Genomic DNA, 18,053 nt, shown 5'->3' with positions numbered 1-18,053 from the left:
ACATTATGCTGCAACTGTATAAAATGGTGGTTAGGCCACAGCGAGAGTATTGCATGCAGTTCTGGAATCCGCATTATAGGAAGGATGTGATTGCACCAGAGGTGCAGAGGAGATTTAGCAGGATGTTGCCTGGGCTGGAGAGTTTTAGTTATGAGGAGAGATTGGATAGACTGAAGTTATTTTCCCTGGAGCAGAGGAGATTGAGGGGGGACATGATTGAGGAGTATAAAATTATGAGGGGCATAGACAGGGCTGACAGGTGGGAACTTTTCCCCTTGGTGGAGGGATCAATAACCAGGGGGCATAGATTTAAGGTAAGGGGCAGGAGGTTTAGAGTAGATGTGAGGAAGAATTTTTTCACCCAGAGGGTGGTGGGAATCTGGAACTCACTGCCTGAAAGAGTGGTAGAGGCAGATACCCTCATAACATTTAAAAAGTATCTGGATGTGCACTTGCGATGCCATGGCATACAAGGCTATGGACCCAGTGCTGGAAAATGGGATTAGAATTAGGTACTTGTTTGACCGGCGCAGACTCGATGGGCCGAATGGCCTTTTTCTGTTCTGTAGACCTCTCTGACTCTATGAGAATGAGAGGTAATCTTTTTGAAACATACAAGATTCTGAAGGGTCCTGACAGGGTAGGTGCTGAGAAGGGGAGGCAATGGCGTAGTGGTATTGTCTCTGGACCAGTAATCCCGATACCCAGGGTATTGCTCAGGAGACCCAGGTTCGAATTCCGCCACAGTGGAATTTAAATTCAATAAAAATTGGAATTAAAAGTATAATGATCATCATGAAACCTTTGTTGATTGTTGTAAAAGCCCATCTGGTTCACTAATGTCCTTTAGGGAAGGAAATCTGCTGTGATCCAGACCCACAGCAATGTGGGTGACTTTGAAATGCCCTCTGAACCAATTAATGCTGGCCTAGCCAGCGGCGCCCACATCCCATGAATGAATAAACAATATATATACCTTTCCTCCTGTGGAGGAATTGAGAATTAAGTGACACTGTTCAAAAGTAAGGAGGCTCCCAATTAAGATGAAGAGGAGGAGGAATATTTTTCGCAGAGAGTGTGGAGGCTGAGTCATTGAATATTTCAGGGCTGAGTTTGACAGATTTTTGAGCTTCAAGGGAATCAAAGGTTAATGGGATTGGGGACAGACGGGAAAGTGGAGTAGAAACCACAATCAAATCAGCCATGGTCTTATTAACTGGTGGTGCAGCCTCAAAGGGCTGAATGGGCTACTCCTTCTCCTATTTCCTCTGACCTTGCCTACCTGAACAGTACATTGTTATCTTCCTGCAGTCTCCAGCTTTCTATTTCACTACCAAGCACACAGCCATTTTTTGTATCATCTGCAAACTTGTTATTCACATCCCTATATGTAAGTTTGAACGAATGAAATAAACCAGGAATGAAGGACCCAGTACTGAGCTCTGTGAAACCCCATTGAAAACAGCCTTCCAATCACAATAAAACACCTATCAATCATCATTCATCACTTCCAGCCATTGAGCCTAATTTGGATCTAACTTGTATCTTGCTCTGGGGTCCTATGAGTTTTTTATTTTTCTGCCATGTGAGACCTTGTAGATGTGGAGAGAATGTTTCCATTTGTGGGTGAATCCAAAACCAGGGGACAGAAATACAAGATAGTTACTGATAAATCCAATAGGGAAATAAGGAGAAATGTGTTTACTCAGAGCGGTTAGAAAGTGAACTCACTACCACAGGACGTGGTTGTGGCAAAAAGCTGAGATAATTTCAAAAGGAAACTAGATGAGAGAAAAAGGAATAGAAAAATAAAGTGAAAGACTGAGCTGAGGTGGATGGAATGGAATGAGAAGCATGTGGAGTATAAAGACCAGCAAAGACTAGTTGGGCCAAATGGCCTATATCTATCCTGTAGATTCTGTGTAATTCTCTGTAAACTTTTTTTCCAGGGTATTAAGAGAGGAAGATCTACAGATGGGAAACTAAAACCAATTATCAAGATCTGACAGAGTCACTCGATTCATCAGCGCCTGAATATCATTGGTCTCTGAACGTGGAAGGAGATATGTTTGTCCATGACAAAAGATTTCAAACATCAGTGTGACCGGAAAAGCACCAAGACACACACACCTGAGTGTGAGTGTTCCAGTGTTCCGGTACACAGCCTGAAAAGAATCACACCACTCACAGCGAGGAGAAAATGTACATGTGTTCTGTGTGTGGACGAAGCTTCAACTGATCTGCCAAGTTGGAGAGACAGAAGGGCACCAGCACCATGGAGATACCATGGAAATGTGGGGACTGTCGGAAGGGATTCAAATGCCAGCGGCTGGAAACTCATCGACACATTCACACTGGGGAGAGACCATTCCCCTGATCCTTGTGTGGGAAGGGATTCACTCAATCATCCGACCTTTTGAGACACCAACTCACTCACGCTGAGGAGTGGCTGTTCACCTGCTCCATGTGTGGGAAGAGATTCATTAATTCATCAGGCCTTCGGACACACCAGAGAGTTCACACTGGAGAGAGGCCATTCACCTGCTCCGCCTGTGGGAAGGGATTCACTCAGCCCACCAGAGAGTTCACACTGGGGAGAGGCCGTTCACCAGCTCCGCCTGTGGGAAGGGATTCACTCAGTCAGCCCACCTGCTGGCCCACCAGAGAGTTCACACTGGGGAGAGGCCATTCACTTTCTCTGAGTGTGGGAACGGATTCTCTTGGTCATCCAACCTCACTGCACACCAATTGGTTCACACGGATAAGAAACCTTTCAAATGTTCTGACTGTGAAAAAGACTTTAAACGCAGGTACCTGTTACTGACACACCAACACATTCAAACTGGGGCGAGGCTGTTCACCTGCTCCGAGTGCGAGAATAAATTCTCCCGATTATCCCGCCTCACTGCACACCAACTTGTTCACACTGATCAGAGACCTTTTAAATGTTCTAACTGTGAGAATAGCTTTAAAAGCAGGCGTGAAGTGCTGGCAGACCAACGTACATACACTGGGAAGAGGCCATTCACCTGCTCTGAGTGTGGGAAGGGATTCGTCCATTCCTTCAACCTGCTGAGACACTAGCGAGTTCACACTGGAGAGGGGTTGTTTACCTGCTCCGAGTGTGGGAAAGGATTCACTCAGTCATCTCATCTGGTGAGGCACCAGCGAGTTCACTAGTGACTGCAGGGGTTGGATTCTACTGTTATTGCTGCTGTTAATCACATCCAGGACTGGACCATGTTCATTCTGACAGTTGGAGTTTGTTTCTGCTGATGTTAATAATTGAACTGAAGTTTAGTATTCTGGTTATATATCAAATAAATCAGCTTTGTTTTAAACATATTGTTGTAGATTTTTGTCTTTCCCACCTGAGTGTTTAACATCACCTGGCTGGAGCTCAGAAAGGACAACCTGGGGGAGGATCATACGGCAGGAACAGAACTTCAGCCTGGACACAGTCCAGGAGCACGATGGCCACCACATCTTGTCCCTGTTGGATAAAATCAGCATTTATTCCCCATGTAGTTATCTGACCTTTACATTTTGTACAGTTTACACTGATCTCCATGGTAACACAGATATTGTGTTTTCTTCTCTCATTTCTGAATAGTCAATATAAGATTTGTTTCTCCTGATCTATCTAGAAGATCATATGGACTTTTCCAATTGGTCTCCTCAGACCCACCCTGTTTAAAAATGTTTTTAACGTGACTTCATCTCCCATTGAACAGTTAATGTAATGGGTGGGGTGGTTCTCCCTGGAGGTATTGAGATGGGCAGCACCATCTTCTCCACCGCCTGTAGCAGGAAGGATGCTGAGGTTTATTGGAGCTTCTGGAGAAACTGGTCATGAGTTTATTGAGTAGCATTGGGGAGTGGGACAACGGGGGATTCACAAGTGGACAGGAGTGGAGTGAATGGTCAGTCAGATACCAGGCAAGACAGTGATCCAGTCATTTGCCTTAACCAGATTATTATGCCCCTCCATTACAGCTTTTTTCAGTGTTGTTTCTCCAGAGTAATGATCTCGAGCATCCGACTAGATTCTGGATGGTTGTGAACGTGGAAATATTGTTCCACACCCACAAGATGACAGAGCTGCTGCATTACTTCAGCTGTGAAATGAGAACCATTATCACTCTCTATCCTTTTCAGAAAGCCCCATCTGGTAAATATCTGTTCCCACAAGATTTTAGCTGTCGTGACTGCATCATTTTTACAGACAGGGAAACCTTCAATCCACCAGGTGAACATCTCAATGGTTACCAGGATATACCAGCTTTGGGTAGTGGGCCTGTATAATCAATCTGCAATGTTTCCCAGGGAACATCATTCAGATGGGATGTGTCCATTGGGACCTTTCATTTCACAGGGCTGGATTAATTTGGACACAGATGAGACACAAGTTCAGGAGTTGATGGACATCTTGGTGCATCATTGGATGCCAATAATAATTGTGTAACATATCACGGACTTGAAAAAGAGAAACGTCTCAAATTTCATGCATGAACAAAATTGATTCTTTCCTAAGGCATCGAGGTGTGATCTAATTCAAATCAGAGGCATCCTTGTGATAGAAATCCTCATCATGTAGGATGAGTGAGTCCTTACTGGCTGCGATGGATGAGGGAAAGTCTTTCCGATGGTGTATGGCCTCTTTGAACACAGTCACATCAGGGTCAGGGTCCTGACACGTTTTTAAATCAGTTAACTGGAGTCTGTTGTATCGGTGCCAATGATTGTGTTTTTGGGTGAATCCCATGGAATCCCCTCTGGAGCAGCTTTCCTGGTGAGTCAGTCTGCCTGGTTATTACCATCACCTTCATCACTAACTCCTGCTGCTGATGTACCTTCACCTTACAAATAACAATTTGTCCTGCACACTTGCCAGCAATATCCCAAATCGTTTGGAATGGTGGGTGAGTGGTTTCCTTTCTGCTGTGGAGAAGCTGTGTTTTTTTTTTGCCAGGTTTTCCGTGAGGGAATTACAACCAAAGGAGCTTTGAGAATAAATGGTGATTCTCAGTAACAGTTTGAAGGGCTGTGATGAAGCTGCCCTCAGCTTTCTGGGCTAAATATTGTGGTGGGTATTTAAAAAGGATGTCACAGGGAAGAAAAGGCACAGCACACAGTCTGATATGGACCTTGTTCAGAAAACTGAGACCCATCCACATAAGCCCCAGTTGAGACTGCCAGTGGTCTGATTTTAACAGATCCTTTGGACACGGCCTCTTTCACCTGACAAGTAAGTGAGCTTCTTTCACACTGCAACATCCCAGCCAATTGGCGATTGTGAAATGCAGGATATTAATACCCTTGCTTTGTAACTTCATAATTCATGTACTCTACCACACCAGCGATACTCCCTTAACTTGGCCTTTTTATTAATAATGCCACTGTGGTATGTGGGATGTGTAGAATTTTTGAATAAACTCTGCCAGTTACTCTGTGTGCTTAATTAACCAATGAACCCTTGATAGAAGCAAAATATTGAGGATGATTCAAATCTGAAAGAAAATCAGAAAATGCTGGAGAACCTCAGCAGGTCTGGCAGCAGTTGTGGAGAGAGAAACAGAGTTAACATTTCAAATCCATATGACTCTTCTTCAGAGCTGAATGAACACATGATATCTGCTTAATATACTCAGAAATCAATATTTTCACATGGACGAATGTGTCTGAGAAGTATCCAACTGGAAAGCCTTTTCCATTCATCTCATGGGTTACCACAGCTGATATGCATTATCCTGACTCTGCCAGCAGGGCCGTGGAATTAACTGAATAGATATTCCAAAGAGGCAGCACAGGCATAATGGGCCGAATGACTTCTATCTGTGCTGTATCATTCCATGGAACTGTAAATATTTAGTATCAGGGAATGGAGAGAGAGAGAGAGAGAGGAACCAGTGGCTGTGGGGTTGAACCCAGTCAGTCTCAACATCTTCAGGGGAGGAGGGGAGGAGGGGAGGAGGGAGGGGGGAGGAGGGGAGGAGGGAGGGGGAGGAGGGGAGGAGGGGGAGGAGGGGGGAGGAGGGGGAGGAGGGGGGAGGAAGGGGAGGAGGGGGGAGGGGGGAGGAGGGGGAGGAGGGGGGAGGAGGGGGAGGAGGGGGGAGGGGGGAGGAGGAGAGGGGGAGGGGGAGGAGGGAGGAGGAGGGGGAGGAGGAGGGGAGGGGGAGGAGAGGAGGAGGGGAGGGGGAGGGTGGAGGAGGTGGGGAGGGGGAGGGGAAGGTGTAGGGGGGAGGAGGGGGAGGAGGGGGGAGGGAGAGGGGGCAGAGGGGGAGGAGGGGGGAGGGAGAGGGGGAGGAGGGGGAGGAGGAGGAGGGGAGGAGGGGGAGGAGGAGGGGAGGGGACAATGGGGAGGCGGAGGGACGGGGAGGGGAGGAGGAGGGGGAGGGGACGGGGAGGGGGAGGCGGAGGGACGGGGAGGGGGAGGAGGAGGGGGAGGGGGAGGGGAGGGGAGGCGGAGGGGGAGGAGGGACAGCGAGAAAAACTTTAAAAGTTCAGTGTTTTCCCAGAGGAGAGCAGTGATTTAAATCAATTCGAGAAGCGGAGCATGGCTGAGCAACCATCCAGTAGGATTTATCAGTGATTTTTAAAATTAACTTATCTTAATTGGGAAACAATTATTTTCGATTCCCTGTTTGGTGTTTCAATGGCGCTGCGTTTACCCAACATTCCCTGCGGGTGTGAATGTGCCCTATGTGCTCTACAGGAACCCATTGCGCAGGCGCAGTACTGGAGCGTGCGCAGTGTCACTTCGATCAGAGCAGAACGAGTTTTGGTGACGCATCTTTCAGCGGGTGAGAGTCGCGGGGCGGAGGGAGGAATGGAGCCGGGAGTCGGGGTCAGGGAGCTTCATAAACACCTGGTGTAGGCCGCAAGACCGGAATAAAATCCTGCAGGACCCGCGTTTGCATCTCCGGGGATTTTTCCCGGGAAACAGGCCCAGGTTAACGGTTCAGCCGGGAGTCGAGCAAAGAGAGTGGGCGGGGCTTCAGGGTTCCGGTGACCAGGAGAGAAAATAATTGACTCATTGATTTAATTTTCGCTCTGCACAGAGGAGCTGGCCTGGCCTCATGGTCACCATCTTTACAGGGGCAATGTGCTGCGGGTGCACGCGTGGCCATCCTGGGTCAGGATACAGAGATTTTAGTGCTATGCTGTGGTTCTTTACTGTGGATCTGAATCCATGTCTATGTTGTGAATTTCTATCCTGGCCTGATCGGGATGGATTTTGGAAACTCCTTTTACAGTGGTTTGGAGGAGGGTTTGAAGACAGAAAACTCAAATCAAGAGAAATATTTGTCTCTTCTGAACTTCTAATCTTTTACAGAGGGTTAGAAGATATGAAGATTGCCAGATTTTTCTCTGACTCCAATGCTCCCAATATCGTTCCAGCTGCAGGCTCCAGCAGATTTTAAATGTCAAAACAGTGAAATTGTTTCAGAGGTGAGTATTTTTGAACATTGATTTACAATACAGAAATTTTAATGCTGTGCTGTGGTTCCATGGCTCCGGGGCTGGTGTGATTCTTTACTGTGGATCTGAATCCATGTCTGTCCATTGCTCTATTTGAGTACTGCCCTCCCTAATCATCTCTGTATCATTGTCAAACTTCCTCCGCCTCTAATAATGGGTGTATTTGAACCATATTTGGTATTTAACGTGATTTCCACCAACTGTTTCTAAATGAGGTTTCCGCTGCTGCCCATCCCCCGGCCATTCACTCCTGATTTACCAGCTTTATCTTTCTATGGTCAGGAATTGTTTTTCTTTCATTCGAGATAATTTCCCTTCCACTTCTGCCTTTATATTGACCATCAAATTCTGTCCCGTTTTCATCCTGGGAGTTGCGGAGCTTGAAGTCTGGACAACTGAAAGAGCAGCCATCAATGGCAGAATGATTAAAATTGAGAATCCTTTTAAATTCCCTCTGAATGATGGCAGTTAGGGGTGGGCAATAAATGCTGGCCTAGCCAATGACACCCACATCCCATGAACAAAAAGAACACTGGAATTGGATGAGTGCAGAGCTCTCAGAGGGTTGTGTCGCTGGAGGAGATTACAGAGATCGGGATGATCCCAGCCATGGAAGGATTTTAAATCAAGGATGACAGCTTTCAAATTTTTGTGCTTCTTGAACAGGAGCCTTTGTAGGTCAGTGAGCACAGGGGTGATGGGTGAACATGATTTGGTGTGAATGAGGACATGGGCAGCAGAGTGTTGATGACCTCAAAATTACAGGGAGGTTGAATGTGGGAAGTTGCCCGGGCGTGTGTTAGGGTAGTTAAGTCAAGAGGGAACAAAGGAATGGTTGAGAGTTTCAGCAGCAGAGGAGCTGAGACTGGGGTGGAGTTGGGCAATGTTACTGAGATAGAAATAGGCAGCTTTGGTGATGATGCAGATATGTGGTTAGAAGCACATCTCAGGGTCAAATATTAGACCAAAGCTGTAAAAAGTCTGGTTCAACTCCAATTGTTAAGGAGAGGGATGGACTGGGTTGTTAGGGAGTGGAGGTTGTGTGGGGACTGAAGAATATGGCCTCCCTCTTCCCAATATTTAGTTAGAAGAAATTTCCATTCATCCAGTACTGGATGTCAGCCAAGTCAGAGTGATGTGTGACTTAGAGGTGATGGTGTACACCTGCTACTCTGGTCCTTCTAGCTAGAGGAGTTTGGTGGTTTGGGATGTTCTGTCAAAGTTCTGGTTAAGTTGTAGGTAAATATAACCCCTCAACTTCATCTCCTGCCTCTCCCATCTCTATCTCTCTCTCTCTCCTTCCAAAGGGTCTTGTGTAGAGCCAGTCTGGGTGGCAGATCCCCTTCACTGAAGGATATTTGTGAACCAGTTGGGATTTTATGGCAGCCCACCAGTTTTCATGGTCACTTTCTCCTGGTGCTGGCACTGCAAATTACCAGATTCATTCAGCTGCATTTCACAACCTGCTTTTGTACTTTTTCTGATTCTCTCTCACTCCTTTTTTTCTGTTTTTAATCAATTTCACAAGGTATTGGAAGGGGAGGCTTTGCATTCATAAACTCACACCCAACATCATATCAGGACCTGATGAAGTCACCTAATTTATTCTAACCTGCGCATAATTGGAGTTTGAACATGGCAGGAAATAGCACCATTCATAGTGGGGAGAAACCGTACACGGGTTCTGTGTGTGGACAAGGCTTCAGCCAATCACCTGGGCTGTCAAAACAAAAACACTGCCACACCGGGGAGAAACTGTGGAAATGCGGGGACTGTGGGAAGGGATTCAGTTACCCATCCAGGCTGGAAACTCATCAGTGCAGTCACACCAGGGAGAGGCTGTTCTCCTGCTCCATGTGTGAGAAGGGATTCACTAAGTCTTCACACCTGTCGACTCACAAGCGAGTTCACACTGGGGAGAGGCTGTTCCCCTGCTCTGACTGTGGGAAGGAATTCACTCAGTTATCCACTTTGCTGACACATCAGCGAGTTCACACTGGAGAGAGGCCGTTCACCTGCTCCAACTGTGGGAAGAGATTCACTCAGTCATCAAATTTGTTGAAACACCAGCGAGTCCACACTGACACGAGACCTTTTCAATGCCCAGAGTGTGGGAAGTGTTATAAAAATTCCAGTGGACTGTTGTACCATCAACGTGTTCACAATGACGAGAGACCATTCAGGTGCTCTCACTGTGGGACTGGGTTCAGACGATCATCTATCCTCACTGTACACCAGCGAATTCACACTGGGGAGAAACCGTTCACCTGCTCAGAGTGTGAGAAGGGAATTCACTCAGTCATCCCACTTGCTGAAGCACCAGCAGGTTCACAAGTAACTACAGTGATTGGATTTTGCTGCTAATTACATCCAGGACTGAACCCTGTTTATTGGGGTCTGTTTCTGCGGATGTTAATAAACTCCAGACCAGTTATAGGTGGTGATATTCTGGATAAAGTCAAATAAATCAGCCTTCTGTTAAACACAGTGCATCGGGTCATTTTAATATCTCTGACACAAGTTAGTTCCTTTTGAAGTGCTCTCCCTTTTCCTCTCCATCCTCATCTCATGGAGCTTCTTTGTCACTAAGATTGAGACAATCCGATCAGCTGCCTCTGCTGCTTCCATCTCTTCCATTAGTCCACTGGCACAAATGGTAACTAGAGTTTCCCCCTTGTCTGAGCCTTGAACCTGCTTCATGGATCCAATGACATGATGGATCCAGTGGCCTCATTCTGGAACATAAATATTTCTTATTGCTTCATTGTTGCAATGTTTAAAAACAAAACTTCCTTTGTTGATCTGTGGATTTGTTCAATGAGATGTTTGTGAAAGGTAATAGTGGAGAAATATTGAGAGTTTTCAGTGTGGGACAGAAGTGAAATGGATCAACGGAGAAGCAACACATTTCCAATCAGAGTAGAAATAGATGACAGATACAGAATGGCTCTTCCACCTTGTGTTTCTTCACTATCTCCATTACTATCACTTTTTACCTTGCATCACCATCCTTTTGTTATTTAATCTCTCCTGCCTTCCACGAAATCATAAACCTTCTCTTCAGTTCTTTCCCCTCCCCCTTTCCCTGTCCGTGAACTTTCTCAAAATCAGTAACACCTCTAACTTTTTTCCGGTTCTATGAAAGTTCAGCGACCTGAACCGTTAAATGTTTCACTGTCCACAGACTCGGTTTGACCACAGAGTATGCCCAGCATTTCCTGTTTGTGAAATAGAACGAGAGATTTATGGCCTCTGTCTGAACTTTATGACACTGATATCTGTAGTGTCGTGGTTATCACATTATCTTTCCACACAAAAGCCGCTGATAACCTTTTATCCAAACCAGAAGAATTTAGAGATTTAATAGTTTACAAGGCAAGTACAGAGTCAGGAAAAATAGAGGTGGAGAGGAGAAAGGAACAAACAGAACAAAAACAGAATTACCTGGAAAAACTCAGCAGGTCTGGCAGCATCGGCGGAGAAGAAATCAGTTAATGTTTCGAGCCTTCATGGCCCTTCGGCAGAACTGAAGCATAGTTAGGAGAAGGGAGAAATATAAACTGGTTTAAGGTGGGGGGGGCGGGGGGGGGGTGGGGGAAGAGGGAATTTGAGGGTGTGGTGATTGTGGAGATAAGCAGTGATAGGAGCAGATAATCAAAAGATGTCACTGCTTATCTCCACAATCACCACACCCTCAACTTCCCTCTTCCACCCCCCCCCCCCCCCCCCGCCCCCCCACCCCCCGCCACCTTAAACCAGTTTATATTTCTCCCTTCTCCTAACTATGCTTCAGTTCTGCCGAAGGGCCATGAAGGCTCGAAACGTTAACTGATTTCTTCTCCGCCGATGCTGCCAGACCTGCTGAGTTTTTCCAGGTAATTCTGTTTTTGTTTTGGATTTCCAGCATCTGCAGTAGCTTTTAGCTTTTTGTTTTTATAAAGGAACAAACAGTCTCATGATAGCATTGAAGGATGGAGTGATTAAATGACAAAGGGAATGATGATTCAAAGCAAAATTGGGTGATAAGGAGACAAGTAAATAAACTAATGGGACAAGTGAAGAAACAATAGACTGGTCCAGAGGAGGTATAAATGGAAACAGCAGAACCAATACCAGCACCTACTCTCGGAAAAGATAGGAGTGGTGGTGATGATCTGAAATTGGTGAAATGAATGTGGAGTCGGGAAGGTTGTAAAGTGCCTGATCAAAGATGAGCCGCTGTTCCTTGAGTTTCCATTGAGCTTCATTGGAACAGCACAAGAAGCTGAGGAGAGAGAGGTCAGAGTGAGGTGGAGAATTAAAAGGGTAAAAGACCAAAAGCTCAGGATCACACTTGCAGATGGAATGATGATGTTTTGCAAGGCAGTCGCCCAATCTGGATTTAGTCTCTTCAATTTAGAGAAGACCAAATTGTGAGGGGTGAATACAAAACAGCGAATTGCAAGGAGTACAAGTAAATCACTGAGTCACTTGGAAAGTGTGTTTGTGGCCCAGGAACACGGGAAGGGAGGAGGTGAAAGGGCAGGTGCTGCATCTGCGGTGCTCACATGGAAATGATTCACAGTGATGTTCATAAGAACACAAGAAATAGGAGCAGGGATATACTATCCGGCTTTTGAGCCTGCTCCATCATTAAATGATCTTACACCTCAACTCTAGTTTCCTGCCCTATTCCCAAATCCATTGATTCCCCCAGTATCCAAATATTCTTGGATTTCCATCTTGGAATATATTCAAGACAAAAAGTAATCGATTCAAGTCAAATTTTAATCTAGAAAATGCAGAGAGGAGGCAGACACAGTTTGAAATTCTGTCCTCTTGCTCTTGTCAATCTTATGAATGGAACTGTATCCTGGCCTGGTGTCACTGCACTGAAATCCAGTCATTCTCCAACATGTTATGTTTAATGTCGCATTGATGGATTAAGAGTGAAAATTGCCCGGCCTTCACCGTAAGGGCAAGAGACAACTTTGCAGATGCTCCATAGTGTTACAGACCAGCTGCTTGGAGGCGATGGCATAGTGGTATTGTAACTGGACTAGAAATCTGGAGACCCGGGGTAAGGCTCTGGGGACCCAGGTCTGAACCCCACCATGGCAGATGGTGGAATTTGAATTCAATTGGAATTGGAATTAAAAGCCTAATGATAACCATGAAACCCTTCTTGATTGTTGTAAAAACCCATCTGGTTTACTCATGCCCTTTAAGAAGGTAATCTGCTGCCCTGACCTGGTGTGGCCTACATGTGACTCCAGACCCACAGCAATGTGGTTTACTCTTAAATGCTCTCTTAACAAGGGCAATTAAGTATGGTTAATAAATGCTGGCCCACATCCTATTAACGAATAAAAAAAATTCAGCTAATGGGATAATGTCTGAAATGGAGGATGGTGAATAATAGCTGGAAACACAGACCTCCCTCCCACTGCAGTACTGCTCCTTCCAATATGAAAGCATTTGGTTGGCAAAAGATTGTTTGCCAGCTGAATGTGGAAATAACACAGCAGCACAGTCACACTGGAGATTTACTGAAGGGATTTACTCGGTTTCCCCACGTGCCAATATTCCAGCTTTAAAGGTTCAAAGGATTTGATCCACCATCAGTGCATTCTTAATGCGGTTTAAGTGTTCCATGGATGGGAAAAAAATCACTTCTTCATCCCATCTGCTGAGGCTCCTAACTGTAGGGAGTTAAGTTCGCACCTAACTGTAGAGGTTTGCTCAGTTGTTTAATACAGCCAGGACTGAACTCTTGCTGGAGGGCAGTGCACGTTGGTTGTTGTAGCAATGGATTTTATAGCTTGGTCGTTTGGCTCCAATTGTAATCGGGTCACAAAATAAAATTTTCGACTCAACAAAATCACCCTGCAATATGGCAGGGACCTTACCCAGAATTCGCAGCGGATCAGAATGTGCCCTATTTTCACTACAGGAACTCCCCACGCAGGCGCAGTGCCGGGCAGTGAGTGGAGCACGGGCAGTGAGTGGAGCCGGCGCAGTGCCGGGCATTGAGTGGAGCAGGCGCAGTGAGTGGAGCACGGGCAGTGCTGGGCAGTGAGCGGAGCAGACGCAGTGAGCGAAGCAGGCGCAGTGAGCGAAGCAGGCGCAGTGCCGGGCAGTGAGTGGAGCACGGGCAGTGAGTGGAGCCGGCGCAGTGCCGGGCATTGAGTGGAGCAGGCGCAGTGAGTGGAGCACGGGCAGTGCTGGGCAGTGAGTGGAGCAGACGCAGTGAGCGAAGCAGGCGCAGTGAGCGAAGCAGGCGCAGTGCCGGGCAGTGAGTGGAGCACGGGCAGTGAGTGGAGCCGGCGCAGTGCTGGGCAGTGAGTGGAGCACGGGCAGTGAGCGAAGCAGGCGCAGTGCCGGGCAGTGAGTGGAGCACGGGCAGTGAGTGGAGCAGGCGCAGTGCTGGGCAGTGAGTGGAGCACGGGCAGTGAGTGGAGCAGGCGCAGTGCCGGGCAGTGAGTGGAGCACGGGCAGTGAGTGGAGCACCGGCAGTGAGTGGAGCAGGCGCAGTGAGTGGAGCCGGCGCAGTGCTGGGCAGTGAGTGGAGCACGGGCAGTGAGCGAAGCAGGCGCAGTGCCGGGCAGTGAGTGGAGCACGGGCAGTGAGTGGAGCAGGCGCAGTGCCGGGCAGTGAGCGAAGCAGGCGCAGTGCCGGGCAGTGAGTGGAGCACGGGCAGTGAGTGGAGCAGGCGCAGTGCCGGGCAGTGAGCGAAGCAGGCGCAGTGCCGGGCAGTGAGTGGAGCAGGCGCAGTGCCGGGCAGTGAGTGGAGCACGGGCAGTGAGTGGAGCAGGCGCAGTGCCGGGCAGTGAGCGAAGCAGGCGCAGTGCCGGGCAGTGAGTGGAGCACGGGCAGTGAGTGGAGCACCGGCAGTGAGTGGAGCAGGCGCAGTGAGTGGAGCCGGCGCAGTGCCGGGCAGTGAGTGGAGCGCGGGCAGTGAGTGGAGCCGGCGCAGTGCCGGGCAGTGAGTGGAGCAGGCGCAATGAGTGGAGCCGGCGCAGTGCTGGGCAGTGAGTGGAGCAGGCGCAGTGAGTGGAGCAGGCGCAGTGAGTGGAGCCGGCGCAGTGCCGAGCAGTGAGTGGAGCAGGCGCAGTGCCGGGCAGTGAGTGGAGCAGGCGCAGTGAGCGGAGCACGGGCAGTGAGTGGAGCAGGCGCAGTGAGTGGAGCACGGGCAGTGAGTGGAGCACGGGCAGTGCGTGGAGCAGGCGCAGTGAGTGGAGCACGGGCAATGAGTGGAGCAGGCGCAGTGCCGGGCAGTGAGTGGAGCACGGGCAGAGTGGAGCCGGCGCAGTGCTGGGCAGTGACTGGCGCATGCGCAGTTGGGGCTGTTCCCGGGGACAGACGGAAGGGCTGGAGGCGGCGCGTGCTGCAGAGTAATAGAGCCGCTGGCTGTGGGAGGAATAGAGCCAGCGGACTGGGCAGGGAGCTTCCAGAAACACCCGCTGGAGCCCTGCAGCCCCGAATAAGGAGCTCCCGGTCCGAGCTGCGGGACATCCGCACGATGACAGAAGCATTAAATTTGTCCCCACATTCAATGCAGGATTGAAGTGAACCCAGGCAGAGGAGAGGGAGGGAGAAAACTGGGAGTGGAGGAAAGAAATGGTGGAGATGGTGAAATGGGTTTGGATTTCAGCCCAGGGAGGAGGGAGAGTGTGTGGGACGGGGATTTACAGCTTTGGGGCAACAAGAGAGGAAGAAATGTTGCATAGAAACGAGAATTGTCTGTTCTGAATTTCTGTCCTGTATTTACAGTGATGACCCAAGTGTTAAATTACAAGGTGAGATGACATAAAACAGCCACAGAATCATAATGGCACAGAGGAGGCTATTCGGCCCATTGTGTCCATACATTGAGGTGGGAGAGTGTGCGGGAAAGGGATTTGCATCTTTGAGGGATCAAGAAAAAATATTCCATAGATATTAGTTTATTTGATAAATTTATATCCTGACTGACATAACTTTTGTAATCTCTTTTTACATGCTTTTTGAAGGGGACAATTTACAGACACGAAACTCAAAACAAACATGACGTCACAATCTGACAGAGTCACTCGATTCATCAGGACCTGAATATCATCAGCCTTTGAATGTGGAAGGAGTGATGTTTGTCTGTTCTGTCTAAGGGAAAATATTTCAAACATCAGCGTGACTGGAAGAACACCGAGACACATACACTCCCGAGTGAGCCTGTCCCAGTGCACTGACTGTGGAAAGAGCTTTCACCAGTTACACAGCCTGAAAAAGCATCTCAGTATTCACAGTGGGGAGAAATTTTACATGTGTTGTGCGTGTGGATGAGTGTCCAGTGTGTTCAGCTGATCATCCAACCTGGAGAATCACAAGGACGTCCACAGCATGGAGAAACCATGCAAATGCGGGCAATGTGGGAAGGGATTCACTTGTCCAACTAAGCTGAAAAGTCATCAACGCACTCACACTGAGGAGAGGCCGTTCACCTGCTCCAAGTGTGGGAAGGGATTCACTCAGTTCTCTGCCCTCCAGTCACACCAGCAAGCTCACACAGACGAGAGACCATTCAGCTGCACTGACTGTGGAAAGAGGTTCAGGTGTTCATCTAACCTTACTGTACACCAGAGAATTCATACTGGGGAGCGGCCATTCACCTGCTCCAAGTGTGGAAAGGGATTCATTAATTCATCCCACCTACTGACACACCAGCGAGTTCACACTGGGGAGAGGCCATTCACCTGCTTCGAGTGTGGGAAAGGATTCGCTCAGTCAAACAACCTGCTGTCACACCAGCGCGTTCACACTGGGGAGAGGCCATTCTCCTGCTCCGTGTGTGGGAAGGGATTCACCCAGTCATCTAACCTGATGAAACACCAGCGCGTCCATAAGTGATTACAAGGGTTGGATTCTGCTGTTATTGCTGCTGTTAATCACGTCCAGGACTGATTGTCTGACAATATTAAGTTTTTTTCTGCTGATGTTAATATTCCCTCTCACTAACTGGCTGGAGTTTAATATCCTGGAGATGCCACTGATTTTCGCGGCTGCAGTGTCTCTTTTCAAAAGCACCATCTGTGACCTTTCACCTTAATTCATTGTCTTTCACCAGGAACTCATTTAAAATAAAATTATGAACTTTTACTTCAATCCTAAATTGATCTTTGATGGAAAATCTACAATTCAGTGTCTGAAAGGTTCCACTGATGAACATCCCCAATTAGAAAGTGCTGATTAACCCTTGATGACAATTCTTACTGACTTACACATTCTTCACAGTGACACCTCCATTATGAAATTAAATTATCAAGGACCATGAAATAAAACAGTAAAATATTTTTCAGGCACATCAATAAAAGAGGAAGCCAATGACGTGAATTGGACCATTAAGGGACAGACAGGATAATACCACTGGTGATGATAGAGAGATGGCAGAAATATTCAATAATTGTTTTGCCTTGTTTCCCAGGAAGAGAGAACAAAGAAACATAATTTTAATGATGAGATGAGTAATGAGATAAGTTCATTTAAAGCCAAGAAAGGATGTGTTTATTAAACTAATAAAATGCAAAGGAGATACAGTGGTCCAGATGGATTGACTTCAGAAACTTTAAAAGAATCTAGGGAAGAGATAGTTCAGGCAGTACTGCTCATAATTCATTCACAAAGGTGTAGCACCAGAGGAACATATGAACATACATCCAGAGGACTGGTGGATAGCTAATGTTATTCCTGTATTTAAGACGGGGGACAGAACATGCCCATGGAATGTCAGGTCAATCAGCTTAACACAGGAAAGATAATGTAAACCTTATGAAAGGAAGGAATCGAAGAACATCTAGAAATGAGAATGAATATTCAGAATGGATTTCAAAAGGGAAAGTCTTGTCCAACCAACCCTATTGAATGTTTTGAGGAGGTAATGAAGAGAATAGACAATGACAGTGCTGTCAATGTAATTCATCTGGATTTCGATAAGATGCCCCATATTAGACTAATGAATAGGGTCAGAGAATGTGGAATCAGGGGACAAGGGACAGAATGGATTGCCAGCAGGCTTCAAGACAGAAAGCAGAGAGTGAGAGTAAAGGGGAGTTATTCTGAGTGACAGAAGGTGGGAAGTGATGTTCCACAAGGATCAGTGCTGGGACCACGGCTGTTCACAATTTACATTAACTATTTGGACTTGGGAATCAATTACACAATCTCAAAATCTGCAGATGGCACCAAATGGGAGTGGTGGGGGGTGGGGTGGGTGGTCAGTATTGAGGAGGACTGCAATAAATTACAGGGTATTTAGGAAATGCATAATGGGCAAATAATTGGCAAATTACGTTCAACTCAGAGAACTGTGAGGCAGTACATTTTTGGAGGAAGAATAGGGAGGACACATCACTTGAAAGTTGCAATTATAGATGGGGGGAGAAACAGAAAAATCTCAGAGCCATAAATAAAATAAACCAAGAACTCGGCTTTATTTCTCGAGGGACAGAATTGAAACACAGGGAAGTTATGCATTTTTTATTGGACCTTGGTTAGACCACACTGCATGCAATTCTGTTCAGCTTACCTCTGTCATCCTCATCCTTCTGTCTTGTGTAACG

The 18,053-nt window shown here is 47.2% G+C and overlaps 1 protein-coding gene across 3 annotated transcripts; it reads left to right on the top strand.

Annotated features, from left to right (window-relative positions):
• Positions 1–6,739: 6,739 nt before the first annotated feature.
• On the top strand, positions 6,740–16,599 carry LOC144698223 (uncharacterized). Of its 3 annotated transcripts, none has more exons than XM_078570205.1 (3): positions 6,740–6,803; positions 7,337–7,452; positions 15,528–16,599. In XM_078570205.1, exon 3 carries the CDS (start codon positions 15,838–15,840, stop codon positions 16,342–16,344), a length of 507 nt encoding a protein of 168 aa, XP_078426331.1. In that variant the 5' UTR covers positions 6,740–6,803; positions 7,337–7,452; positions 15,528–15,837; the 3' UTR covers positions 16,345–16,599. The 3 variants fall into 3 exon arrangements, with proteins under 3 accessions (XP_078426331.1, XP_078426332.1, XP_078426333.1); XM_078570206.1 differs by having other exon boundaries at positions 15,488–16,599; XM_078570207.1 differs by lacking the exons at positions 6,740–6,803; positions 7,337–7,452 and adding an exon at positions 15,223–15,337.
• The last annotated feature ends 1,454 nt before the right edge of the window (positions 16,600–18,053 follow it).

This window comes from Cetorhinus maximus, chromosome 23 (assembly GCF_964194155.1).
Source record: "Cetorhinus maximus chromosome 23, sCetMax3.hap1.1, whole genome shotgun sequence".
In the NCBI taxonomy this organism is placed as follows: domain Eukaryota; kingdom Metazoa; phylum Chordata; class Chondrichthyes; order Lamniformes; family Cetorhinidae; genus Cetorhinus; species Cetorhinus maximus.
This window is presented reverse-complemented; position numbering and strand designations above follow the sequence as displayed.

What these genes read in the sequence shown, in the direction of transcription:
- LOC144698223 (XM_078570205.1), top strand. Translation starts at nt 15,838, where the DNA reads ATGGAGAAACCATGCAAATGCGGGCAATGTGGGAAGGGATTCACTTGT.